Genomic DNA, 27,706 nt, shown 5'->3' with positions numbered 1-27,706 from the left:
CTGTTGCGGGGCCCACTCAGCCTCGTGAGGAAAATGAGTAGCTATGACATGTAAATGCTCATAGCGACCGGTGCCAGCGTCGGAAGTTGCCACCCTTCAGTTCGACGAGATCTCGGACCGCGCCGTTAAAGTTCTGTGGACTCCCCCTGCGAAAATCAACGGAGTACTGAAAGGCTACACTCTCACTTACATGATGAAGGATAAGCCCAATACATTGAAGACAGAAGAGTTGACTGCTAACACGACTAATGTGAAGATAACTAACTTACAGGTATGTTATATTAGAAGCTGTCTAAATCACATCAGAGGTATTGAAAAACGTAGTACGCTGGTACAAGTTTTGAGCTCGATCCGACAACCAGGGCGGGAGTTATGGCCTATACAATTTTTCATTTTTCAATGTTTTTCAGCCAATAGGGGAAGCGCCAAACATGGGAAATTCATTTCGTTTGGTGATTTGTGCTTCAAATGGGTCCCACTAATGATACACGTTGAAATTCAGACCCAAAAATGAAATTCAGAATAGGTATTAAACCTGATGGCCTCCGGGAGTGAAAATGGGTGGTCCTAAAAAAAAATGGGTCTGAATTTCAATATGAATATTTCAAAAATTAAAAATGTTCAAATTAAATATCAATTTTTTTCCGAAAAACGGCCTGCGGCGCATTCCCCCTCATATTCCTTGACGTTCTGCATATTGCATATTTTATTTAAATGAAGGGGTAATCTTACTGATTTTTAAGTACCTCCGCCCCGTAATTTTCTGTAAAATTTATGGAATAGTCATGGAATTTCATTCCGGGAAAAGTGTATAAACCCTGAACTCACTACCGGCTCGAGTTAGTGTACCTTCTATCTCTAACATTTAAAGTTTGCTTTTAAGAATGCAGCTGAGGTGGATGGTACTTACTTAGGCAAGGTTACCTTCCACTCAAGAGTCGATTATTATAACTTGGAGAAAAAAAATCTCACCAACCCCCTACTTTCTTTTGTTATACCTACAATGTTATTGAACCCACAAAATAAACGAGACCTTGTTTAGACTGCGGAATTTTCAGTCTCATTCTGGCAGTAGGTATAATAATAATAATAATAATTATACTGCTTATTTATACTGCTCGCATAGGACTGAAAAGTCCCTTTACTCGAGCAGTAGGATACTACTATTATTGTGGTCAAATTCTCAAATTATATTGAGGATAAAATTGCATATACCTCGGCTGGGATTGAACCCACGCCCTCCTGTTTACCAGGCGAGCGCCTTGACCACTACACCACCGAGGCAGGTTTAGGTATATTCTATTCTACTTTCTTGTCCCCCCTCCAGGCTACAACTCACTACCGGTTCGAAGTCTGTGCTTGGACCAGGGTCGGAGCCGGCCCCTCCCGAGTAGCCATCATCCAATCAGGCGTGGAACCAGTACTGCCTTCACCTCCTAGTAAACTGGCTATCACCAATATAGAAGCTTTCTCCGTGGTGCTACAATTCACCCCTGGGTTTGATGGAAATTCCTCCATTATCAAATGGACTGTAGAGGTAATTATTAAATTCAATAAACCTTATTAGCCAGCCTAGTTAGCTTAGTTGGTAGTGCGTCTGCCTTTGTAAGCGCTAGGCCGCGGGTTCGATTCCCGCCCGGGGCGGATTTTATCCTGAACGGATAATGCTCGTTCTCGGAACGGCTGGCTTTCTCCTGTCCTGTCTTCCTTCTCTCTTCGATTTCGGGACGACAAGACCATAGCAGTTACAGTCCCATTTATCAAACCTTTTCGAAAAAAAACAAACAATCTACCCTCAAAATACTGGAAATCTACTTTGTCCAATAAAACCGAACCCTCCTCTTTTCAGGCCCAGACAGCGCGTAACACAACCTGGTTCACCCTGTACGAGGAAAGCGCGCCGGAAGCCAACGTGTTGACCATCACAGGCCTATCTCCGTTCACCCTGTACAGATTGCGTCTCCTCGCTAACAATGTAGTGGGTGTCTCAGAGCCGAGTGAAAGTACCAAGGAGTTCCAGACCATACAGGCACCCCCGTCACACCCACCCCGTAATGTAACCGTGCGGGCGATGAGTGCCACGGAACTGCGGGTCAGATGGATTGTAAGTTGAATGGTCTGGGTTCGATCCCGGGACGAGATTTTTTCTCTGAATCCCTTTTGTGTTATTTCCCCTTTCAATCCCTTTTGAATGGTGGATATAGGCAGGTAATATGGCACCAAAAGAAGGAGAAAAGAAGGTTCTACCATCGGAGGAGTTTACATATACCTTTTTTTTTTTTCTTTCATAATCTTTTTTTTTTTTTTTTTTTCAGGCAACTTCTTTCTCGACTTTTTAGTTGCAGTACCTTATGCGTTAGAAAAGGTGTATTTTTCTTTTGAATCTAAAGTGACGCCTGTACTAAACCACAGGAAATCCAAGATAATACCCACGCTTCGTGTAATGTCCAAAAAAAAGCTCAATTTTTATTACAATGATTTTTTCCCCCTGAATCCAGCTTACCAGAGAAATATAACGCCTTGTTTTCTTGTGTTCTACAGAGCTACCGGGCTAGAATCGGAACAATATTACATGTTCTCTGTGACCGCACAAACTCGACTAGGCTGGGGTAAAACCTCCCTGGCTCTGGTGTTTACTTCGAACAATAGAGAACGACCCCAACCCCCCTCAGCCCCACAGGTATGTATTCTTATTGTCAAATAAGCTAGACTCGAAAAAAAGTGCCATAAGTAATAATAATAGTAGTAATAATAAATCGAGTAGCGACCAGTGGCGGCATTACAAGTCGAAGAGACGAGCGATGATAAATATGATGATTGAGTAAATGAAAGACTTGTAATACCGTGATACCCACAAAGTTGTGAAAAAAGCTCTCTGCTTTACCACAAAGATTCATGATTTGATTTATTTTTTCTGTTCTTTTTCCGCCAGATATCGTCTGTACGGGTACAATGCCAGTCCATGGAACTATCACAACATCACCAACGAGGCCCAGCGTAACTATCTCATACAGGAACTTATCACATGGAAACAATACGTACTACAAATAGCCGCGTACAATAACAAAGGCATTGGCGTGTTTAGTGATCCCATCACTATTAAAACCAAGGAAGGAGGTAAGAGAGTTTGACAAATCTGGTGTGAACACCGCAACTTTGTCTACAATCGAGGATAAGGAAAGTTATGGCCAGCCTAGTTAGCTTAGTTGGTAGTGCGTCTACCTTGTAAGCGCTGGATTTGAATGGTAAGATAAACGTGAAGTTCTAATACGTCTTTGTTTTATTTAAACTGGAAAATCATGACTGACTAATGTTAGGGGAAAATCATTGTATTGATTCTACATATATTGAATTTCCAATCTTAGGTGACTTCTAGGAGTTCCAGGTAGAAATCTGACACTGGGAAAATTCCTAGCTTGGTTTGACGCGAAATTTTCACGGTTTTCACTTTTCGCTTTCAAGTTAGAGGTTTTTCCTTGGACGTCCAGAATCAATATCTGGATTACCTGGGGCTTCTTTTATGCCATTTGTCCAATGTGAATTTAAAAATAATTTTGTTTAGAAAATATGTAGACACTGAAAATGTTGTGTTTTACTTTGTTGTAGGTGTTAAATATCATAGATGTGCAAAATGCTTTTGAAAACCAATTTGAAATGCAAAATGTAAAATGCTTTTTAAAAACCAATTTGAAATGTAAAATGCAAAATGTACATTTTGAAAATGGTTTTTTAAATGCCTTTTAAAATGGATTTTCAAACAATAAGCCCTTGTAACCCTTGTATAAAACTTATGTTATTTACTAAAAATAAAGTGAGAAAAATACAGAAAAATTAAGCTAGGCATGGCCAAACTTGTAGAAAAGGCATGGCCGAACTTGTAGAAAATAATAAAAATACGGTCGCGCTGCGCGCTCCCTATGAGCTGCGTAGTTATCAAACTAAAACTAAAAACATAAACGAAACAACTCAAAATGTTGGTCGAGAGCGGAACATTTCTCTCCCGCAGTCTCTGCACTCTGTGTATTTCTTATGGAGATTTTACCGATCAAAAATTGATCATATCTCAGGATTGGTTTAGATTTTCGCAAAATCCTTTCTTATATATTGGGAAAAATCCTACAATGCTGCAGTGAGCACCAAAGTTGTGACATAATAACACAAAGAAATTGCATTTACATTTACATTATTATTATTTCACCTCATTTAATTTATTTTTTCTTTTATTCCCAGGCATGGATTCACAAGGACCCTGTTCACGAAGTTAACGTACCCCCTAGCCTGTTCGATCCCCTGGCCCAGCAGGATGCTATCATGTCAGATCTGGACAAATATACCGAGTACAATATAACTGTACTGTGCTTTACCGACCCTGGAGATGGCATACCTAGCCCGCCTGTGACGATCCGGACTCAAGAAGATGGTATGTTAATGGAGCAAATACATTTGGTAAAAAAAAAATTTTCTTTTATTCCCAGGCATGGATTCACAAGGACCCTGTTCACGAAGTTAACGTACCCCCTAGCCTGTTCGATCCCCTGGCCCAGCAAGATGCTATCATGTCAGATCTGGACAAATATACCGAGTACAATATCACTGTACTGTGCTTTACCGACCCTGGAGATGGCATACCTAGCCCGCCTGTGACGATCCGGACTCAAGAAGATGGTATGTTAATGGAGCAAATACATTTGGTAAAAAAAAAATACAAGCTGGGTCCGTCCCTCCGGGAATTTTTTAGGCCGTAGTTTATTCGATCGTGGTTAAAGAATACCTATGTACCTACCAGTGTACAGGTCAAGGATATCCCCAACAATGCCACCTTCACCACGACACTGACTGAACTGAGGAAATGGGTGGTGTATAATGTACAGGTACGTGAAATAGTGGTCCAATCCGAACCTAAAATCTAAATAAATAGCCAGTTTAATGTCCTTTATTTTTTTTTTTTTTTAACATGTGTGCCAAATTGCAATAAAATCGGACCAAGCTTTCAGGTGTTATTTCAAAACAAACGCATTTGCAATAGTAATAGTGTCATTTCTTTTATAAATCAAAAAATCAAATTGAAATCCTCATTCCAAAAAAAAAAAAAAAAAAAAAAAGATATTAAGTTGTGATGTCTGTTCCAAGTGTTTCTTTCATTGAACGGAAAAAAATGCTCGTTGCTTGTATTTTTCAATCAACCTTTTTTTTCCTTAAACGATTTGTCTTGGGACTTAAAATTTTTTAAAAGACGAAGAAAAATCTGTAAATCTTTAATATTTTTAATTATTTTACAAGAAAAGCTCACCTAAGTAATCACATGAGCTCTAAGGAGGAAAAGGAATTTTAATTGTGTTGAGCATAAATGCTTGTCACAAATGTCATTCCGCGCTTAACAGACTACGCTAAATTTTATGATTTGACTTGGAAGGAGGAAAAGGAATTTTAATTGTGTTGAGCATAAATGCTTGTCACAAATGTCATTCCGCGCTTAACAGACTACGCTAAATTTTATGGTTTGACTTGGACTCGAACTAGTGATGGGTAAATACCCGGGTACTTATTTTTGGCGTAAATACCCTGGGTATTTACCCGGGTAAATACCCAATTTTTATAAATACCCGGGTATTTCCAAGAAGCGCCTCAGTCGAATTGTGCCCGGGAAATTAAAAAAAAAATCAAGTGACGATGTTTTTTTGTTTATTTTTCTTCTTTTTTTTTTAAATACCCAATTTTTATTTACCCACCCAGTGGGTATTTACCCACGACCCATCACTAACTCGAACCAACAACCTCCAGATCCAAAGTCCACCGTGCTAACCACATCACCACTGAGGTTGGTTACATGAGCTCTATTTCTAATCTATATCCTTTCACTCCCTCAGTCCCCACGGAAGTTGCCACCCTTCAGTTCGACGAGATCTCGGACCGCGCCGTTAAAGTTCTGTGGACTCCCCCTGCGAAAATCAACGGAGTACTGAAAGGCTACACTCTCACTTACATGATGAAGGATAAGCCCAATACGAGGTTGGTTACATGAGCTCTATTTCTAATCTATATCCTTTCACTCCCTCAGTCCCCACGGAAGTTGCCACCCTTCAGTTCGACGAGATTTCGGACCGCGCCGTCAAAGTTCTGTGGACTCCCCCTGCTAAAATCAACGGAGTACTGAAAGGCTACACTCTCACTTACATGATGAAGGATAAGCCCAATACATTGAAGACAGAAGAGTTGACTGCTAACACGACTAATGTGAAGATAACTAACTTACAGGTATGTTATATTAGAAGCTGTCTAAAATAGTCTAAATCACATCAGAGGTATTGAAAAACGTAGTACGCCAGTACAAGTTTTGAGCTCGATCCGACAACCAGGGCCGGAGTTATGGCCTGTACAATTTTTCATTTTTCCATGTTTTTCAGCCAATAGGGGAAGCACCAAACATGGGAAATTCATTTCGTTTGGTGATTTGTGCTTCAAATAGGTCCCACTAATGATACACATGTTGAAATTCAGACCCAAAAATGAAATTCAGAATAGATATTAAACCTGATGGCCTCCGGGAGTGAAAATGGGTGGTGCTAAAAAAAATGGGTCTGAATTTCAATATGAATAATTGGTGGGGCCGCTCCTGAGGCACCTTCCAAAATTTTGAGTACCTCCCAAAATTCTTTATCATAATTGAGGGCTGTATGCAAAATTTCAATGTCCCAGGGTGAACAGTAAAAAAAAGTTAAAATAGTGGCCTGGGACTTTATGAACACAGTGTATATTGAACCGAATCAAAGCATATGGGGCCCTATCTATACAAAACATTTTTCTAATTTCTACAGTTCACTAACCCCCCCGCACATCCCTCTGTTCCCCGCTTTGCTCTTTCCTTATGTACAAATCTACTAACCCCCCCCCCCTACTCTTGTCCCCCCTCCATACTACAACTCCAGGGTTTATACGCGACCTGGAAAAGTCATGGAATCTGAAAATCGGTCAAAAAGTCATGGAAAATCGTGAAAATTTAAAGAAAACCTGGAAAAGTCGTGGAATTTGCACACCCGGTCATGGAATTTTATTCCGGGAAAAGCGTATAAACCCTGAACTCACTACCGGCTCGAGTTAGTGTACCTTCTATCTCTAACTTGTAAAGTTTGCTTTTAAGAATGCGGCTGAGATGGGTGGTACTTCTTAGGCAAGGTTACCTTCCACTCAAGAGTCTATTATTATAACTTGGAGAGAAAAAAAATCTCACCAAACCCCCTACTTTCTTTTGTTATACCTACAATGTTATTTAACCCACAAAATAAACGAGACCTTGATTAGACTGCGGAATTTTCAGTCTCATTCTGGCAGTATAAACAGGGTATCGCTTACTTGGGCGTTGCGCTGTTGCGCTTGCTTGAGTGATGTTTCAAAGTCATAGAGCAGGAAAAATGAGGACCAACGGAATTTTTATACGACTTCTAGATATCGAGATAAATCGATTTAAAAAATACCGGTAAATCGTGAAGTTTGACGTCACGGCATACGCTCTCGTAGGCGATGACCTCACATCAAATGTCCCGAGCAAAGCTCCCTCGCAGGCAACGCATTAATGTGTTTGTGCGCATACATTTCTGCGCAGTTCTTTCTGCTCCTCCGCTAGCGCTCTTGCATACTGGCGATACCTAGCGGACAAAAATAGCAACTGCGTAAAGTCTGACGTCACACATATTTGAACTCTTTCATTAGAACGGAAAATAAAAATTGAATTTTCGACCTTTTACAGTTATTTTTTCGGAGTTTTGACCTCAGATTTGGATTTTCCCCAACTTTTTACATAGGAATGGACTATTTATTTATAATTTTCACCCATTTGCAACTGCTCCATTCTATTCTACTTTCTTGTCTTCCTCCAGGCGACAACTCACTACCGGTTCGAAGTCTGTGCTTGGACCAGGGTCGGAGCCGGCCCCTCCCGAGTTGCCATCATCCAATCAGGCGTGGAACCAGTACTGCCTTCACCTCCTAGTAAACTGGCCATCACCAATATAGAAGCTTTCTCCGTGGTGCTACAATTCACCCCTGGGTTTGATGGAAACTCCTCCATTATCAAATGGACTGTAGAGGTAATTATTAAATTCAATAAACCTTATTAGCCAGCCTAGTTAGCTTAGTTGTAAGCGCTAGGCCGCGGGTTTGATTCCCGCCCAGGGCGGATTTTATCCTGAACGGATAATGCTCGTTCTCGGAACGGCTGGCTTTCTCCTGTCCTGTCTTCCTTCTCTCTTCGATTTCGGGACGATAAGACCTTCGCTGTTACAGTTCCATAACACAACCTGGTTCACCCTGTACGGGGAAAGCGCGCCGGAAGCCAACGTGTTGACCATCACAGGCCTTTCTCCGTTCACACTGTATAATTCTATTCTATTCGTGTTTCAGGCCCAGACAGCGCGCAACACAACCTGGTTCACCCTGTACGAGGAAAGCGCGCCGGAAGCCAACGTGTTGACCATCACAGGCCTGTCTCCGTTCACCCTGTATAGATTGCGTCTCCTCGCTAACAATGTAGTGGGTGTCTCAGAGCCGAGTGAAAGTACCAAGGAGTTCCAGACCATACAGGCACCCCCGTCGCACCCACCCCGTAATGTAACCGTGCGGGCGATGAGTGCCACCGAACTGCGGGTCAGATGGATTGTAAGTTGAATGGTCTGGGTTCGATCCCAGGACGAGATTTTTTTTTTTTCTGAATCCCTTTTTGTGTTATTTCCCCTTTCAATCCCTTTTGAATGGTGGATATTAATGGGTCAAGGGCAGAGCGGACCAAGTTCAAAAATTGACTTATTGTGTATTGTATATCGTTGAAAGAGAGAGAGAAAAAAAAAGTCGGTGGCTAACTTCACTTTGGTGTTGTAAATATATTGAAATGAGAGCAAGTTTCTTGTCAGTCTCTTCCAGGCAGCGCCATTGTGTACCTCATGTCCTGATAAATTTTTCTCACCCAGGTCTTGATTCACACAATCCTTCCACCTTTTCTTCGGCCTACCTCGCCCTTTTCTCTCCCCACTTCCATTCTCTCAAATCTTTTCCCTATGTAGAATAGAATAGAATATACCCTGTTTATACTGCCAGAATGAAACTGAAAAGTCCCTTTACTCCCGCAGTCTAACCAAGGTCTTATGTATTTGGTACTATGTAGCGCTCATCTCTTCTTTCAACATGTCTGAATCATAAGTTAAACCTAATATTTTTTTCTTAAACCTCGTATTTTTTCTGTTAAACCTCATATTTTTTCTGTTAAACCTCATATTTTTTCTGTTAAACCTCCTATTTTCTTCTGTTAAACCTCATATTTTTTCTGTTAAACCTCCTATTTTCTTCTGTTAAACCTCATATTTTTTCTGTTCTTTCCCCCCCAGATATCGTTTGTACGGGTACAATGCCAGTCCATGGAACTATCACAATATTACCAACGAGGCCCAGCGTAACTATCTCATACAGGAACTTATCACATGGAAACAATACGTACTACAAATAGCCGCGTACAATAACAAAGGCATTGGCGTGTTTAGTGACCCCATCACTATTAAAACCAAGGAAGGAGGTAAGAGTTCTGACAAATCTGGTGTGAACACCGCAACTTTGTCTACAATCGAGGATAAGGAATTTTGAATTTTTTTGAATTTGAATAAGATTTCTTTATTTTTGAATATTTAGGTACAAATAAAGCATCTCCTAGGCTGATTTCAACCTCTGAGGAGATGGTTCTTCTTCCTCTTCATTGGTTACTTATATATAACATAGGTAGGTACTGATTAATATTGATTTTACATGTAAAATACATAGGTAGGCAAGTTTTAATAACAATGGTAGGTATAAAACAATGGAAATCCCGAGCAAAGCTCCCTCGCAGGCAACGCATTAATGTGTTTGTGCGCATACATTTCTGCGCAGTTCTTTCTGCTCCTCCGCTAGCGCTCTTGCATACTGGCGATACCTAGCGGACAAAAATAGCAACTGCGTAAAGTCTGACGTCACACATATTTGAACTCTTTCATTAGAACGGAAAATAAAAATTGAATTTTCGACTTTTTACAGTTATGACGTCACACATATTTGAACTCTTTCATTAGAACGGAAAATAAAAATTGAATTTTCGACCTTTTACAGTTATTTTTTACGTCACACATATTTGAACTCTTTCATTAGAACGGAAAATGAAAATTGAATTTTCGACCTTTTACAGTTATTTTTTCGGAGTTTTGACCTCAGATTTGGATTTTTCACTAACGGAAAATAAAAATTGAATTTTCGACCTTTTACAGTTATTTTTTCGGAGTTTTGACCTCAGATTTGGATTTTTCACTCTTTCATTAGAACGGAAAATGAAAATGAATTTTCGACCTTTTACAGTTATTTTTTCGGAGTTTTGACCTCAGATTTGGATTTTCCCCAACTTTTTACATAGGAATGGACTATTTATTTATAATTTTCACCCATTTGCAACTGCTCCATTCTATTCTACTTTCTTGTCTTCCTCCAGGCGACAACTCACTACCGGTTCGAAGTCTGTGCTTGGACCAGGGTCGGAGCCGGCCCCTCCCGAGTTGCCATCATCCAATCAGGCGTGGAACCAGTACTGCCTTCACCTCCTAGTAAACTGGCCATCACCAATATAGAAGCTTTCTCCGTGGTGCTACAATTCACCCCTGGGTTTGATGGAAACTCCTCCATTATCAAATGGACTGTAGAGGTAATTATTAAATTCAATAAACCTTATTAGCCAGCCTAGTTAGCTTAGTTGTAAGCGCTAGGCCGCGGGTTTGATTCCCGCCCAATTTTTTCGGAGTTTTGACCTCAGATTTGGATTTTCCCCAACTTTTTACATAGGAATCGACCATTTATTTATAATTTTTACCCATTTGTAACTGCTTCATTCTCATCGTCCCAAAATCGAAAAGAGGAGGACAGGATAGGAGAAAGTTCAGTCATTCCGAGGTCTAACCTTATCCGTGTAGGATAAAGTTCGAAAGCGGAAATCGAACCTGTGACCTAGCGCTTACAAGGCAGACTTGTTACCCTCTCAGCTAACCAGGCTGGCTAGGTGATGAGTTCTAATAAGAACAAAACGCTTTCTAGGCTGCTCGAAAGGTGCTATCGCCGCGCCGCTCTCTATTTGTATGACTTTGTGATTTGTTATATTCCTAACTTATATTACAATAAAAACATTTATTTATTTAATATTGAATGTTCTATGTTTACAGAGGTGTAGTGGCAGTAACTATGAATCTCCTACAGCTAGATATAAACCAATGTCCCAGCATGTATTCCACACCTAATGCTTTCAAAGATACGCACAAGTGTGATCGGAAAACATCCACGGTAAGTCAAATGCCTTTAAGCAAAATTCCATGCTTTGACTGTAATTCGAACGGGCGACCTCCTAATTATACCAGGCTATCTATTGGGCACTGAGTTATCAAGGCGAATAGCTGCCTCTGATTCATCAACCTCTGCAGCCCAGGTTTACACATCCGAGGCCTTGGGTTCAATTCCCAGCTAAGTCGGAGACTTTTTTTAATTATTAAATTTCCGGTTACACTCTGCCTCGTGAGGCAATTCAAAAAATTTGCACCACCACTTTCGTGTTCCTGGTAAAAAGACCTTTAATTTGATATATAGGTCGACCAGGTTTGGATATGGATAAGTCCTTCTATGGGGACAGACAGACAGACGACACCGAAGCGAATACAATAGCCCGTCCCTTATACCTTTTTTTATTACTATCGTAATAATAAAGGAAGGACGGGCTAAAAAGGAAAAAAAAGAAGAAGAAGCTAACTTTTAGTTTTGAATCGCGTCTGTCTCACACTATACCCATATGAAATCTTAGGATGATCTTGATTTTTCTTCTTTTTCCAAGAAGTTTGGGAACTGTATCAGCGGAATTCTTATCGTCCCGAAATGGTGCTATCGCCGCGCCGCTCTCTATTTGTATGACTTTGTAATTTGTTATATTCCTAACTTATATTACAATAAAAACATTTATTTATTTATGTAATATTCAATGTTCTATGTTTACAGAGGTGTAGTGGCAGTAACTATGAATCTCCTACAGCTAGATATAAACCAGTGTCCCAGCATGTATTCCACACCCAATGCTTTCAAAGATACGCACAAGTGTGATCGGAAAACATCCACGGTAAGTCAAATGCCTAAGATGAATAAGTGAAATTCCATGCTTTGACTGTGATTCGAACGGGCGACCTCCTAATTACCAGGCTATCTATTGGGCACTGAGTTATCAAGGCAAATAGCTGCCTCTGATTCATCAACCTCTGCAGCCCAGGTTTGCACATCCGAGGCCTTGGGTTCAATTCCCAGCTAAGTCGGAGACTTTTTTTAGTTATTAAATTTCCGGTTACACTCTGCCTCGTGAGGCTATGAATAACTAGCGATCCTTGGTGGCAATTCAAGCAGCAAAAATAACCCTGGAAATGTAATCCAGCATGTAGAGAAGGAGCATATTAGCACTTACCTATTGTATGAAATATCCATGAAACAATCGTATAGTAATCCAATCTTATGATGGTAATCCAAGCGAACGAGGCATATTAACACAGTTTTATTGTAACACTACTTGTAGCACTTATTTATCACGAGTGTTGAGAGAAATCTCAGCTTTTGATGTTGTTCACAGAAATACAAAATATATTCTAACACTATTTACGTTTTAATTACTCCTCTAAGACACGAGGTTTCAAGTATTCTCCACCACACAACAGAAACATTAGTGGACAAAATCCCTGTCTAAAAATTGGACACAAATCTGAAATGATTTCTGTTAAAAACAATATAGTAAATGATGGGGTGATTTTAATATATTCATATCAACAATTGAAATGAGTTAAGAAAAAACAGAGAAATAAAACTGTACAAGACTTTAAAAGTAGTTAAAAATCAAAAAATGAACACAGTTAACTATAAAGAGTATTTTATTTACACAAATATGTTACTAATACTTACGATTAAGTTAATGAACTAATTAATGTACACGTTAGAAATGACAAAAATCGGCCGTTGGAGATAATTTATTCGGAAACACAAAAACGGTCGCAATGTTATGTTTGTTTAATTTTGTGTTGAAAATATCTATATTCATTGTAAAAATAAAATAAAACCAACACTTGATCATCCATTTCACTAATTAAAAACACTCACGAAAAAAAATTGATTAAATTAATTGAAAATTAATTACTGTGTTTATTTGCCGGCAGTGCGTTCCTATTTTGGGTCGCGGTTACGAGACTGGAGGGTACAAGTGCGAATGTCTACAAGGTTACGAGTATCCGTTTGAAAATGCAATCACCTACTACGACGGCCAACTCGTGGAAGCCGAATTCACTAATCTGGTCGTCAACACACAAACCAGGTAAAAAAAAAAGTCTCGGGAGAAAAATTCCACTCTCCTCTCTCTGAATTGTGCTTTGCCTATGCGCTGAGATCTGTGTTGTTGTTGTAGCGGCTTTAGCTTTCGCCGAATGGCGATAGCAGAATAAAGAAAAGATGTCTTTTTGTATCTGCTATACACCGGGGTGATGGTCTCTAGCTCTAGCCATGTTAAATTGGCTCGCTCGTCCTGAACCGCAGTCAACCATCGTGAGGACTTGTGCTTGGTCTTTAAAAGCAGAGAGAACCCTTTGAGGAACTGCCAGCTTGCTGGGCTGGTTAGGGTTAGCTGTTCTCCTCCCTGTTTATAGTCCCACAGCCAGACGCTAGTCTTCTCTCTGTTTAACGTCCCCTAGCTTTAGCCAACCTTTGCATAAAAAAATGTTCCTCAAATAAAATCTATGTTACTGTCATTCTATGTTTTCAGTTCCCTCCCTGGGCCCCAGTAACGTGACTGCTAATGCTACCTCCTCCACCACTATAGTGGTCAAATGGGGCGAAGTCCCCTTCGAACATCGCAATGGTCAGATAGAGGGGTTCAAAGTCCTCTACGGGCCAGTCAGTAGAGGGATTTTTCTAAAAAAAAAAAAAAAAAAAAAAAATGCATCATTTTCCTCTTTTATTCTATGACTTTTTAAACTTTGAACTTGTTTTGTTAAACTCGCCTATACCTAAGTTACTTTGGTATTTTCCCATAATTACTCGTATGTAGGTACCTGTTTTTTAAAATTCCAGATTTCGGTTAGTATCAAGTAGATTACCTACCTACCTGACCACCTGGTTATGTTGCAGATGTAAATATCTAATATCTACAGATATACTCACCATTTTCTGAAGCCTGTAACTTTTAAATCCAATTGACTTACTTCAGGTTCATTTTCCGTGATGGTACCATCAGTGTAGTTATCACCACGAAAACCAAAGTTATCCTTAGAGGTTTTGGTCAACTTGAATTCATCTTCACAATTCTTCGTCAATTTGTTGAGCTCCATAACATTGTACTGTAGGTCCCTTGGCCTCAAACGCGTTTCACAATAAAAATAGGTAATATAGGTCTAGTGAGTAGGTACTTTATTTTTTATTTAAGTCAAAATTGACCAATCAAATGCCTTGAGACTATGCTTAGCATGAACTTAAGAGCCAGCATTTTGTTCATAAATATGGGTGTAAGCTTCAAACTATGAGGATAGACTTGAAGAGGAAGAGGTCTATGTTCCCCTACTCTAAGACATACCTCCCCTCCACTAACCAAAGATTTCTTTTTCTTTACTACGGTCATTAATCATACACTTTTATTGATTACATTGGAATTCCAAATAACAATCGAAACAGTGTCGATTTTTCTCGCAGGAATTTGCCCCCCCCTCCTACACACTTGACGTTGCAGAAAGGGACGTTTTTTTCGTCCAAAACTAAATCCCATTTTCCAGTCTGTACACAAAGTTCTAACCCCTCGCCCTCACAGACTCATTTTAACTGTTCTTGTCAGTAAACTCCTTGTCAAAAGACGTTGGGATCAATTCCGGAAAATGCACCAAACTATGGCTTCCAAGAATCCAAGCAATACTCCACGCGTAGAAAATGTTGAAACACGGTATGACGTAGACTACGTAGAGTAAATAATAGTGAGGTCTGGTGGTGTAGAGTTGTTCGTGCCGGTGAGTACAAGGCCCTATTGCCTTGTACTCGCCGGCCGATTATTTTATTAGGATTCAAGTCATAGGTTAATTCAACGAATCGATTTTCCTGGAGCATAAAGCTGTGTCCACACATGGTCAACGACCGTCGACTATGTGTAGACACAACTTTAAGCTCAAAACAGATTTTAGTGGAGAGCTTTTTGCTCTCAGTTCCATGTGGTTTGAAGTTATCGCTTCCCTCTATTGTCCCCTCCTTCTACCTGTTCGATGCTCTATGCGGTGTACAGGTCAAGGATATCCCCAACAATGCCACCTTCACCACGACACTGACTGAACTGAGGAAATGGGTGGTGTATAATGTACAGGTTTGTGAAATAGTGGTCCACTCCGAACCTAAAATCTAAATACATAGCCAGTTTAATGTCCTTTATTTTTACTTTCTATTACCCTTACGTATAGGGAACCTATACAAGGTAATGAGAAAGTATTGCAATCGGTCCAAATTTTTTTAACATGTGTGCCAAATTGCAATAAAATCGGGCCAAGCTTTCAGGTGTTGTTTCAAAACAAACGCATTTGCAATAGTAATAGTGTCATTTCCACAAAAATTGTAAAGAAGTTCTCAGCTTCACCACAAATATTTCATTATTGATTTAATTATTCTTATTGTTCTATTCTGATTCCATATTATTTATTTATTTTTCTTTTGCTCCATTCGACTGATTATTTGATTTGTTTCATTCTAGGTGCTAGCATATACCAGATTGGGTGATGGGAGTCTGTCTACACCTCCAGTTAGAGTTCAAACCTTTGAAGATGCTCCAGGTAAGTAGGCGCGATCCGTCTACAGTTGAGGGTTCGTAGGTTCGAATACCAGATTCGTAGAAAAAGACATTTTTGCAAGAAAAGTTTCAGATGTTTTGTTTGATTTTTGCATGGTTTTACTTGGTTTGATGGTAGGGGAGCTTTAGCTTGCTGACTCATATCTTACCTGCTGATAGAGTTCTAACTTGTGCTGACTCGGCACTCCAGCCTGAGGCGCCTATATCGTTGGTAGCTTGTATGCGGAATCTGTACTGATGGTAGGGGAGCTTTAGCTTGCTGACTCATATCTTACCTGCTGATAGAGTTCTAACTTGTGCTGACTCGGCACTCCAGCCTGAGGCCCCTATATCGTTGGTAGCTTGTATGCGGAATCTGTACTGATGGTAGAGGAGCTTTAGCTTGCTGACTCATATCTTACCTGCTGATAGAGTTCTAACTTGTGCTGACTCGGCACTCCAGCCTGAAGCCCCTATATCGTTGGTGGCTTGTATGCGGAATCTGTACTGATGGTAGAGGAGGAGCTTGCTGACTCATATCTTACCTGCTGATAGAGTTCTAACTTGTGCTGACTCGGCACTCCAGCCTGAGGCCCCTATGTCGTTGGTGGCTTGTATGCGGAATCTGTACTGATGGTAGGGGAGCTTTAGCTTGCTCACTATAGTGGTCAAATGGGGCGAAGTCCCCTTCGAACATCGCAATGGTCAAATAGAGGGGTTCAAAGTCCTCTACGGGCCAGTCAGTAGAAGCGCCACTGTTAATACCATAGGGTCCAGTGTACAGGTCAAGGATATCCCCAACAATGCCACCTTCACCACGACACTGACTGAACTGAGGAAATGGGTGGTGTATAATGTACAGGTACGTGAAATAGTGGTCCAATCCGAACCTAAAATCTAAATAAATAGCCAGTTTAATGTCCTTTATTTTTTTTTTTTTTTAACATGTGTGCCAAATTGCAATAAAATCGGACCAAGCTTTCAGGTGTTATTTCAAAACAAACGCATTTGCAATAGTAATAGTGTCATTTCCACAAAAATTGTAAAGAAGTTCTCAGCTTCACCACAAATATTTCATTATTGATTTAATTATTCTTATTGTTCTATTCTGATTCCATATTATTTATTTATTTTTCTTTTGCTCCATTCGACTGATTATTTGAGTTGTTTCATTTTCATTCCAGGTGCTAGCATATACCAGATTGGGTGATGGGAGTCTGTCTACACCTCCAGTTAGAGTTCAAACCTTTGAAGATGCTCCAGGTAAGTAGGCGCGATCCGTCTACAGTTGAGGGTTCGTAGGTTCGAATACCAGATTCGTAAAAAAAGACATTTTTGCAAGAAAAGTTTCAGATGTTTTGTTTGATTTTTGCATGGTTTTACTTGGTTTTCCTTTTTCTTAGTCAGTTTTCCACCTGATTATATTACAGAAGATGCCTTCGCAGGCGAAACGTGGCTAAATAAATAATAATAATAATAAAAAAAAAAAAAATGCAACCAAACTTTTGTGAATTGTATAAGTTGGGCTTTCAAATTTAAACATACTATCCCTTCATTTACTTATAGTATCGCTGTTTACTTCTCTCTTCTCCCCAGGTGTTCCATCCAATGTTTCATTCCCGGATGTTTCACTGACCACCGCCCGCGTGATCTGGGATGTACCCGAGGAACCTAATGGCGAAATCCTAGCATACAGGGTGACCTATCATTTGCATGCCACCGGTAGTTTCAACTATAGCAAGGAGTTTCCGCCTTCTGATAGAACCTACAGGTAATTGAATCTACGTAATACAATAATAGTGCTTATTTATAAAGCTCGAATAGGACTAAAAAGTCCCTTTACTCCAGCAGTAGGCTACTAATATTATTATGGTGAAATTCTCAAACAATGTTGAGGATAAAATTCCGTGGCTGAGATAGAACCCACGCTCTCTTGATTACCAACCAAAAGTGTTTCCATTGCGCCTCTAGAACCATTTGCTACCAAAGAAAAACGGCGTTGTATCCTCAAACAATGTTGAGGATAAAATTCCGTGGCTGAGATAGAACCCACGCTCTCTTGATTACCAACCAAAAGTGTTTCCATTGCGTCACCAGAACCATTTGCTACCAAAGAAAAACGGCGTTGTATACTCAAACAATGTTGAGGATAAAATTCCGTGGCTAAGATAGAACCCACGCTCTCTTTTTTTTTTTTTTTTTTTTTTTTTTTTTTTTTTTTTTTTTTTTCAGGCAACTTCTTTCTCGACTTTCTAGTTGCAGTACCTTATGCGTTAGAAAAGGTGTATTTTTCTTTTGAATCTAAAATGACGCCTGTACTAAACCATAGGAAATCCAAGATGACGCGCCATCAGAACCAGTTCTGGTTCCGAAAGTTTCTCAAAAGGAAAATACCTACGCTTCGTGTAATGTCCAAAAAAGCTCAATTTTTATTATAATGATTTTTTCCCCCTGAATCCAGCTTTCCAGAGAAATATAACGCCTTATTTTCTTGTGTTCTACAGAGCTACCGGACTAGAATCGGAACAATATTACATGTTCTCTGTAACCGCACAAACCCGTCTAGGCTGGGGTAAAACCTCTCTAGCTCTGGTGTTTACTTCGAACAATAGAGAACGACCCCAACCCCCCTCAGCACCACAGGTTAGTTTTCAGATCGTCAAATAAGCTAGACTCGAAAAAAAGTGCCATAAGTAATAATAATAGTTACAAGCTACCAACGATATAGGGGCCTCAGGCTGGAGTGCCGAGTCAGCACAAGTTAGAACTCTATCAGCAGGTAAGATATGAGTCAGAGAGCTAAAGCTCCTCTACCATCAGTACAGATTCCGCATACAACGATATAGGAGCCTCAGGCTGGAGTGCCGAGTCAGCACAAGCTAGAACTCTATCAGCAGATTAAGATATAAAAAAATACACAATACACAATAGATTCATGTGGTCTGTGTCGTAGCATGCCCATTCCGTAGTAAGCTTTCATGAGATGGGCGAGAAGAGACCCAATAGTTCCCATTTAACTGCTTGGTCAACACAAGAACACCAGAAAGTAACCCGTTGAAATATTTGCAATCGAAATATGAGTGCTCTTTGTCGATGGTGGGATTCGAACCCGGGACATTCTGCATGGCAAGCAAACGCGTAACCACTCGGCAAACCGTGTTCGTTTTTGTGGTTGTTAAGAATACTGAGGGTGATATAGGCTATTTAAAATTGTCACAATTCCATACCTCGGCTGGGATTGAACCCACGCCCTCCTGTTTACCAGGCGAGCGCCTTGACCACTACACCACCGAGGCAGGTAGGACCGGAAAAAAGTGCCCACTATGTCACTGTGGCTTATTAAAAAAAAAATAATAATAATAATAATAGCACACGTCAGTGACCGAGTGGTTAAGAGCATCGATTCTCAAGCTCGCATCCCCGAGGGTGTAGGGTTCGAATCAAGGCCAGGCGAACATTTTCTGACCAAACATTTCCTTTCCCAGATGGATGGTAAAGGAAGTAAAAGCTCAATTTTTATTACAATTGAAGTAATGCGAAAACTGTAAGTCCACCGTGCTAACCACTACACCACTGAGGTTGGTTAAAATTGTCACATTCCATTCTTAAGGCTAAACCAGTGCAGAAAAAAAAAACTAATTTAACTAATTTTCATTTTATTTAATTCCCAGCTCCCAGCAAGGCAGTCAGCGGCGTGAAGGTAGTTCCGATTACCACCACCAGTGTGCGCGTTACCTGGGATCCCCTGCCCATACAGCACTGGTCCGGAGATCATTCTACTGGAGGGTACCGGGTTCTATTCCAGCCGGTGTCAGATTTCCCCACGCCTCTCCAACAGACGCCCAAACAAGATGTGCTCGGTATTGAGGTGAGTATTATTGTTTAACTTAGGCCATCCCCTTCAGGTCCGTCCGTCAGGTCTATATGTAGCCAAGATATATTGGGACAATGATTTTGGGTGAGTAAAAACACTTGGCTCTATATGTTTTACGCTTTATATGTTTTAATATACGTAAAACATATAAAGCCCAGTGTTTTTACTCACCCAAAATCATTTTTAGTGTTTGAATTGTTTTACCAAGTGTGTGTACTAACAAATAAGTTAATACAAACATATTCCTTTGATATATTGGGAGTTTTTCAAAAGCAGGTTTACCTAATGCTTCAGAAGGAAAAATTTCCAGAGAGAGGTTTAATAGTGGGAACTGTAACTGCTAAGATCTTATCGTCCCGAAAGCGAATAAAGAATTGAATTGAATTGAATTGAATTGAATGTTCTTATATATTTTTTCATAATAGAATTATACAATAAAAATCTCCTAAGCTAAGCCTAACTTCTGCGGAGATATTTCTCTCTTTGTTCTACTCAACTACAATAAATATTTAATAATACAAGGATTTTCTTCAATAAACAAGGGTAAGTACAAAACAATGACAAGGTTGAATAAATATTTCTCTCTTTGTTCTACTCAACTACAATAAATATTAATAATACAAGGATTTTCTTCAATAAACAAGGGTAAGTACAATACAATGACAAGGTTGAATAAAATAAAATATCTGACATGATAAAATTAATGACAGATAGGTAGGTATTATCAATTATTAAGATACAGTAAACTTTCTTTGATCTTTCTCTTATAGATGGTCTTGTTTTCTTCTTGAAGGAATTCATTACAGTATTCATTGATTAGTGCAGGAACAATAAATGTCAATTTTCTTTCCCCGTATTTAGTGTATGCTTTAGTTTTCTTGAAGTTTTGATGTCTTAGGGGATAGGCTACTTCTGTTTGACATCTAAATTTTTCGTCTCGGAAGTTGTTGAATAATATTATGAATTTTGCAAGTTGTTCTGGTGTTAACAGGTTCACATTGCTAAGCTAACTAGGCTGGCTATCACCTTTTACTTTCCTTAGATGAAAATGTTACTTTGTCCATATCCGCATGTGTAAGCGACTTTTCTCAGCTTCTTATCTTGTAATTTTCATTGATCTTTTCCCCGATTTCCAACTTACCATTAATCTTTTCTCCGATTTCCAACTAACCATTAATCTTTTTCCCGATTTCCAACTTACCATTAATCTTGTTCCTGATTTCCAACTTACCATTAATCTTTTCTCCGATTTCCAACTTACCATTAATCTTTTCCCCGATTTCCAACTTACCATTGATCTTTTTCCCGATTTCCAACTTACCATTAATCTTTTCTCCGATTTCCAACTTACCATTAATCTTTTCCCCGATTTCCAACTTACCATTAATCTTTTCTCCGATTTCCAACTTACCATTAATCTTTTCTCCGATTTCCAACTTACCATTAATCTTTTCTCCGATTTCTAACTTACCATTAATCTTTTTCCCGTTTATTTCCAACTTACCATTAATCTTCTCCCCGATTTCCAACTTACCATTAATCTTTTCTCCGATTTCCAACTAACCATTAATCTTTTCCCCGATTTCCAACTAACCATTAATCTTTTCTCCGATTTCCAACTAACCATTAATCTTTTCCCCGATTTCCAACTTACCATCAATCTTTTTCCCGTTTATTTCCAGATGTCCGAAGGTAACGGCCCCTGGGCCCGCATACCAGAACGCATAGAATCCTCCGTCACCTCTTACACGGCCCTTAAACTGAAACCCTACCATCAGTACAGATTCCGCATACAAGCTACCAACGATATAGGGGCCTCAGGCTGGAGTGCCGAGTCAGCACAAGTTAGAACTCTATCAGCAGGTAAGATATGAGTCAGCAAGCTGTTATGACTGCCTTCAATGATGTAGGAAGCAGTGTTGCCAGTGCAGTCGCTGTGGAGAGAACCAGGGAGTCAGGTAAGCCAGCCGTTCAAAGAACGAACCTTATCTAGAAGAGTTCACCCTGTATGAGGTGGTTATGACTGCCTTCAATGATGTAGGAAGCAGTGTTGCCAGTGCAGTCGCTGTGGAGAGAACCAGGGAGTCAGGTAAGCCAGCCGTTCCAAGAACGAATCCTAGGAATCGAAGCGGTAAAAAATTGAAAAAGTACCCTACATCACTGAATTGAAAAATTATTATAGCTCACACGTCAGTCAGTATACCCTCCGCTTCTGATAGTTGAAATGCTTTTTTTTTTTTGGACAGTGGCGACTTCTTTTTTAAAAGAGTTTTGATAGGGTTTGGTTTAAGGTTCCGTTCCGGCAGGGTTCCGTTTTGGCGTATTATTAATATTCATTAATTACTTTGTTGTTGTTGTTGTTGTTGTTGTTGTTGTAGCGGTTTTAGCTTTCGCCGAATGGAGATAGCAGAATAAAGAAAAGATGTCTTTTTGTATCTGCTATACACCGGGGTGATGGTCTCTAGCTCTAGCCATGTTAAATTGGCTCGCTCGTCCTGAACCGCAGTCAACCATCGTGAGGACTTGTGCTTGGTCTTTAAAAGCAGAGAGAACCCTTTGAGGAACTGCCAGCTTGCTAGGCTGGTTAGGGTTAGCTGTTCTCCTCCCTGTTTATAGTCCCACAGCCAGACGCTAGTCTTCTCTCTGTTTAACGTCCCCTAGCCAGACAGATGATTAAAATTGTGATAAAATTCATAATTGTGAAACACATCACTTCACATCTTCTGCGTTGGAGGTTATTATTTATTATTTGTATATCTAATCACAGGTATAACACGGGTAAAAACAGCGAAAAATTCCAGCTTAATAATATCTGACATCTGTCACACAGCGCTCATTCTTCCTTGATGTGTGATTAAAAAACCAACAAGCACTCATTGTATGTTTTCTCAAACGTGTTATCAACACTCGTTCTACTGATAAGGCCAGGTGATAACAGCTTGTTTGTGTGAAATACAGACCCAAGTGCGAGGGAAAACAACACTGAAGGACTTTAACGTGAGCTTAACTCAACAAGGTAGCTGCTCATTGAAGGGATTTTTTTACTTTTTTTTTGAGCTTCATCTTTCGAGAGACAGCCTAGATATGAGGTTCGTTCTCGAAACGGCTGGCTCTCTTCGGCACGATAAGACCTCAGCAAAGCAGTAATAGCCCCCTCTATCAAACCTCTCCAAAAAAAATCTTACATAATTTGCATTTTTTTATTCTGACTCAACTATTTTATGAGCTTACTGAAATTCCCTTACCCTTTGGTTATGAATCCATGTCATGCCAAGAATAATGCCAGTTAGAAAGATTGGTCATCAGTTCATCAGATATGCCCTAATACAGTCTCTGTCATTTGAACCCTGTTAAAACTCGAAAACCCCAAGCATTACAGAGGTATGTAAGTACTGGGAAAGATAAAATCAATTGAAAAACGTATGACAGAAAAAAGTTCTTCAGTTCCCTTTACAAGCTACAAGAGGAAAATTAATATTTTCCAATTTCCTCTCCCAAATTCACATCCATCTTTTTTCTCCCACGTTTTAATCCCTAAATTCCGTTAGAGAACTCCTTAGCTACCTGCTACATCGTGTCCCATTCAATCAACTTTTGAGCAGGTTTCCTTTCTCTTTCGTCTTTTTAACAATTTTCAAAAGAGAACCTTCTCTGTTACCTCAACGCTTGATGTGGCCTGTGGCGTGGCATGCCCATCCCGTAGTTTGCCTTTCGTCAGATGGGCGAGAAGGGGCACAATACTTCCCATTTAGGTGCTGGGTCAACACGAGAACACCAGAAAGTAACCCGTTGAAATATTTGCAATCGAAAAACGAGTACAAATTTTTGTCGATGGTGGAATTCGAACCCGGGACCTCCTGCATGGCAAGCAAGCGCGTTACCACTGGACCAACCGTGCCCCCCATTATTGATTTAATTATTCTAATTGTTCTATTCTGATTCCATATTATTTATTTTTTATTTTTCTTTTGCTCCATTCGACTGATTATTTGAGTTGTTTCATTTTCATTCCAGGTGCTAGCATATACCAGATTGGGTGATGGAAGTCTGTCTACACCTCCAGTTAGAGTTCAAACCTTTGAAGATGCTCCAGGTAAGTAGGCGCGGTCCGTCTACAGTTCAGGGTTCGTAGGTTCGAATACCAGATTCGTAAAAAAAGACATTTTTGCAAGAAAAGTTTCAGATGTTTTGTTTGATTTTTGCATGGTTTTACTTGGTTTTCCTTTTTCTTAGTCAGTTTTCCACCTGATTATATTACAGAAGATGCCTTCGCAGGCGAAACGTGGCTAAATAAATAATAATAATAATAAAAAAAAAAAAAATGCAACCAAACTTTTGTGAATTGTATAAGTTGGGCTTTCAAATTTAAACATACTATCCCTTCATTTACTTATAGTATCGCTGTTTACTTCTCTCTTCTCCCCAGGTGTTCCATCCAATGTTTCATTCCCGGATGTTTCACTGACCACCGCCCGCGTGATCTGGGATGTACCCGAGGAACCTAATGGCGAAATCCTAGCATACAGGGTGACCTATCATTTGCATGCCACCGGTAGTTTCAACTATCGTAGAGGTAATGGTTTTCCCTTTCTAATCTTTCTATCAAACTTTTTTAACTTGGCGGGGCGGAGCGCTACCGCGCTCCTTAACCATTTGCTGTATATTTTTTTTCCGTAGCAATGAAACAACTGCTACACCTTATTTTGTTCACATCTTTGCCTTAATCTTCAAATTCGTGAATAACGGAACAATTTTCTCACTTGGTAATGTATGAGGGATTTATTTGGACTATCTTGTAAAATATTAAACAGGAGACATAATCGAAACGAAACCACCAAGTTCAGTCTTATTACGATTTCTAATTTCTTATTTCAACAATTAGCACGTGTTTTCATAGACATATTACCGAATTATCACCTTACTTGGTTTTCCTTTTTCTTAGTCAGTTTTCCACCTGATTATATTACAGAAGATGCCTTCGCAGGCGAAACGTGGCTAAATAAATAAATGGAAAAAAAATGCAACCAAACTTTTGTGAATTGTCTAAGTTGTGTTGTTTACTAATGCAAAGGAATTGATAATTAGGTCATTTCCCTAGATTTTGCATACGTTACTGTCCCTTTCTTACATATTCTGGAGAGTTCATGGCAACGATCAGTACATTAATTAGACTTACTTTATCATGGACACTCGTTGCTACATATGTTTAAAGTTGACCTAACCTCTTCTGAGCTTTCAAATTTAAACATACTATCCCTTCATTTACTTATAGTATCGCTGTTTACTTTTCTCTTCTCCCCAGGTGTTCCATCCAATGTTTCATTCCCGGATGTTTCACTGACCACCGCCCGCGTGATCTGGGATGTACCCGAGGAACCTAATGGTGAAATCCTAGCATACAGGGTGACCTATCATTTGCATGCCACCGGTAGTTTCAACTACGAAATGCGCACAAACAGATCGTCATCGCGTATCGTCGATCGAGCGTTTGCCGTGACCTGAGCTCTTTGACTTTGAAACCTATTAAAATGAATTCCTCTTTTCTCTCTTCTTTCTCCTCAGAATTCAGCAAGCAAGTCAAACAGAAAGTCACCGAGGCAGAGCTCACCGTGCAAGGTCTGGAAGAGGAGGTCACGTATACGTTCTCAGTGCGCGCCCAAACTCTGGACTACGGCCCCCCCGTCAAGGGGAATGTAACCACCGGGCCTCAAGAGGGGAGCCCCGCCCAGCCCAAACTGCTGAGCCTGGCTAAGACTGTGGCCTCGGTAGAGATGCATTGGGCCAACGGAGCCACGGGCAAAGGCCCTATTCTGGGATACTATATTCAGTGCAAGAGGAAAGGTAAGAAGACAATTTAACTAGTCAATACCTTTTAAAGCTACTTTTTCGGAATTTTCACCTCAGACTTGGATTTTTCACAACCTTTTACCTAGGAATCGACTTATTATTTATAATTTTTACGGGCAAGGGACCTATTCTGGGATACTATATTCAGTGCAAAAGGAAAGGTAAGGATACAATTTAACTAGTCAGTACCTTTTAAAGCTGATTTTTCGACCTTTTAAAGCTACTTTTTCGGAATTTTCACCTCAGACTTGGATTTTTCACAACCTTTTACATAGGAATCTACTTATTGTTTATAATTTTTACGGGCAAGGGACCTATACTGGGATACTATATTCAGTGTAAGAGAAAAGGTAAGGAGACAATTTAACTAGTCAATACCTTTTAAAGCTAATTTTTCGACCTTTTAAAGCTACTTTTTCGGAATTTTCACCTCAGACTTGGATTTTTCACAACCTTTTACATAGGAATCGACTTATTATTTATAATTTTTACGGGCAAGGGACCTATACTGGGATACTATATTCATTGTAAGAGGAAAGGTAAGAAGACAATTTAAATAGTCAGTACCTTTTGAAGCTAATTTTTCGACCTTTTAAAGCTCCTTTTTCGGAATTTTCACCTCAGACTTGGATTTTTCACAACCTTTTACATAGGAATCGACTTATTATTTATAATTTTTACGGGCAAGGGACCTATACTGGGATACTATATTCAGTGCAAGAGGAAAGGTAAGGAGACAATTTAACTAGTCAATACCTTTTAAAGCTAATTTTTCGACCTTTTAAAGCTACTTTTTCGGAATTTTCACCTCAGACTTGGATTTTTCACAACCTTTTACATAGGAATCGACTTATTATTTATAATTTTTACGGGCAAGGGACCTATACTGGGATACTATATTCAGTGTAAGAGGAAAGGTAAGGATATTTATTTATTTTAACAAACTAACGGGTTTCCCGGTTTCCCATTGTACATCTTTATTGAGGAAGAGAGGGACAAAAAAGTAAAGGTACTTGAAATTAAAGGTAAGAATGGAAAAAAAATAGGCAAAAAAATAAGACTAAAGTGACACTTGGGATTTCCCAACAATCAACACTTAACGAAGGTATGGTATAACATGGACTTTGACCAAAAGTTAAGATTACGAAATATCAGAAGATAGTACGAACTACGAACTTTACTTGAAGTTCTAACAATCTAACGGTTAGAGGAGGAGAAATCTACATACCTACTTATTAATAAGTATGGAAATAAGATTCTTGGGCAAAACTAATCAAACAGCCAAATTGCTCAGCGCCCACTTAAATTCTTTAAATGCCCATCAAAACAGAAGATGATTCAGAACGCCCAGCAGCGTCCGAAAATCGCCCACAAGTGGGCGATATCGCCCAGTTTGGGAATCCCTGATCTAACCTATATTATAGCTCTGTTAAGAAATCTATTTTATAATAATTCGACCCTTAGCAGAAAAACTCCTATCCTCTTCTCTCTTCGATTTCGGGACGATAAGACCATAGCAATATTACAGTTCCCTCTGTCAAACCTCTTAGCCAGCCGTTCCGAGAACGAACATTATCCCATCAGGATAAAATCCGCCCCGGGCGGGAATCGAACCCGCGGCCTAGCGCTTAAAAGGCAGACGCACTACCAACTAAGCTAACTAGGCTGGCTATCACCTTTTACTTTCCTTAGATGAAAATGTTACTTTGTCCATATCCGCATGTGTAAGCGACTTTTCTTAGCTTCTTACCCTGTAATTTTCATTGATCTTTTCCCCGATTTCCAACTTACCATTGATCTTTTCTCCGATTTCCAACTTACCATTGATCTTTTCTCCGATTTCCAACTTACCATTGATCTTTTCTCCGATTTCCAACTTACCATTCATCTTTTTCCCGTTTATTTCCAGATGTCCGAAGGTAACGGCCCCTGGGCCCACATACCAGAACGCATAGAATCCTCCGTCACCTCTTACACGGCCCTTAAACTGAAACCCTACCATCAGTACAGATTCCGCATACAAGCTACCAACGATATAGGGGCCTCAGGCTGGAGTGCCGAGTCAGCACAAGTTAGAACTCTATCAGCAGGTAAGATATGAGTCAGCAAGCTAAAGCTCC

General features: G+C 39.8%; 2 protein-coding genes across 3 annotated transcripts in view; both read left to right on the top strand.

Annotated features, from left to right (window-relative positions):
• The window catches only part of LOC103510811 (protein sidekick-like), a gene marked incomplete at its 5' end in the record, with an annotated part of 36,670 nt that overhangs the window by 6,195 nt on the left and 2,769 nt on the right, over positions 1-27,706 (top strand). The window contains 24 exon segments of the mRNA XM_026824770.1: positions 2,933-3,117; positions 4,300-4,665; positions 6,059-6,255; positions 7,875-8,084; positions 8,398-8,652; positions 8,887-8,891; positions 9,375-9,591; positions 10,499-10,668; positions 11,220-11,348; positions 12,040-12,157; positions 13,233-13,335; positions 13,832-13,966; positions 15,255-15,409; positions 15,791-15,869; positions 16,531-16,727; positions 17,050-17,128; positions 17,462-17,636; positions 18,370-18,644; positions 19,537-19,733; positions 21,422-21,583; positions 23,754-23,832; positions 24,166-24,306; positions 25,302-25,591; positions 27,496-27,657. Of these exon segments, the coding sequence (XP_026680571.1) occupies positions 2,933-3,117; positions 4,300-4,665; positions 6,059-6,255; positions 7,875-8,084; positions 8,398-8,652; positions 8,887-8,891; positions 9,375-9,591; positions 10,499-10,668; positions 11,220-11,348; positions 12,040-12,157; positions 13,233-13,335; positions 13,832-13,966; positions 15,255-15,409; positions 15,791-15,869; positions 16,531-16,727; positions 17,050-17,128; positions 17,462-17,636; positions 18,370-18,644; positions 19,537-19,733; positions 21,422-21,583; positions 23,754-23,832; positions 24,166-24,306; positions 25,302-25,591; positions 27,496-27,657 (4,081 nt within the window).
• LOC113468110 (probable G-protein coupled receptor 158) lies at positions 11,218-13,417 on the top strand. 2 transcript variants are annotated; one of them, XM_026824778.1, is made up of 2 exons: positions 11,218-11,337; positions 13,233-13,417. In XM_026824778.1, exons 1-2 carry the CDS (start codon positions 11,239-11,241, stop codon positions 13,389-13,391), a joined length of 258 nt encoding a protein of 85 aa, XP_026680579.1. In that variant the 5' UTR covers positions 11,218-11,238; the 3' UTR covers positions 13,392-13,417. The 2 variants fall into 2 exon arrangements, with proteins under 2 accessions (XP_026680579.1, XP_026680578.1); XM_026824777.1 differs by lacking the exon at positions 11,218-11,337 and adding an exon at positions 12,043-12,157.

This window comes from Diaphorina citri, unplaced genomic scaffold (assembly GCF_000475195.1).
Source record: "Diaphorina citri unplaced genomic scaffold, Diaci psyllid genome assembly version 1.1 scaffold646, whole genome shotgun sequence".
Classification (NCBI taxonomy): domain Eukaryota; kingdom Metazoa; phylum Arthropoda; class Insecta; order Hemiptera; family Psyllidae; genus Diaphorina; species Diaphorina citri.
This window is presented reverse-complemented; position numbering and strand designations above follow the sequence as displayed.

What these genes read in the sequence shown, in the direction of transcription:
- LOC113468110 (XM_026824778.1), top strand. Translation starts at nt 11,239, where the DNA reads ATGAATCTCCTACAGCTAGATATAAACCAATGTCCCAGCATGTATTCC. An exon ending in GTGATCGGAAAACATCCACG is followed by an intron (nt 11,338 to 13,232) that starts GTAAGTCAAATG and finishes ATTTGCCGGCAG; the next exon opens with TGCGTTCCTATTTTGGGTCG.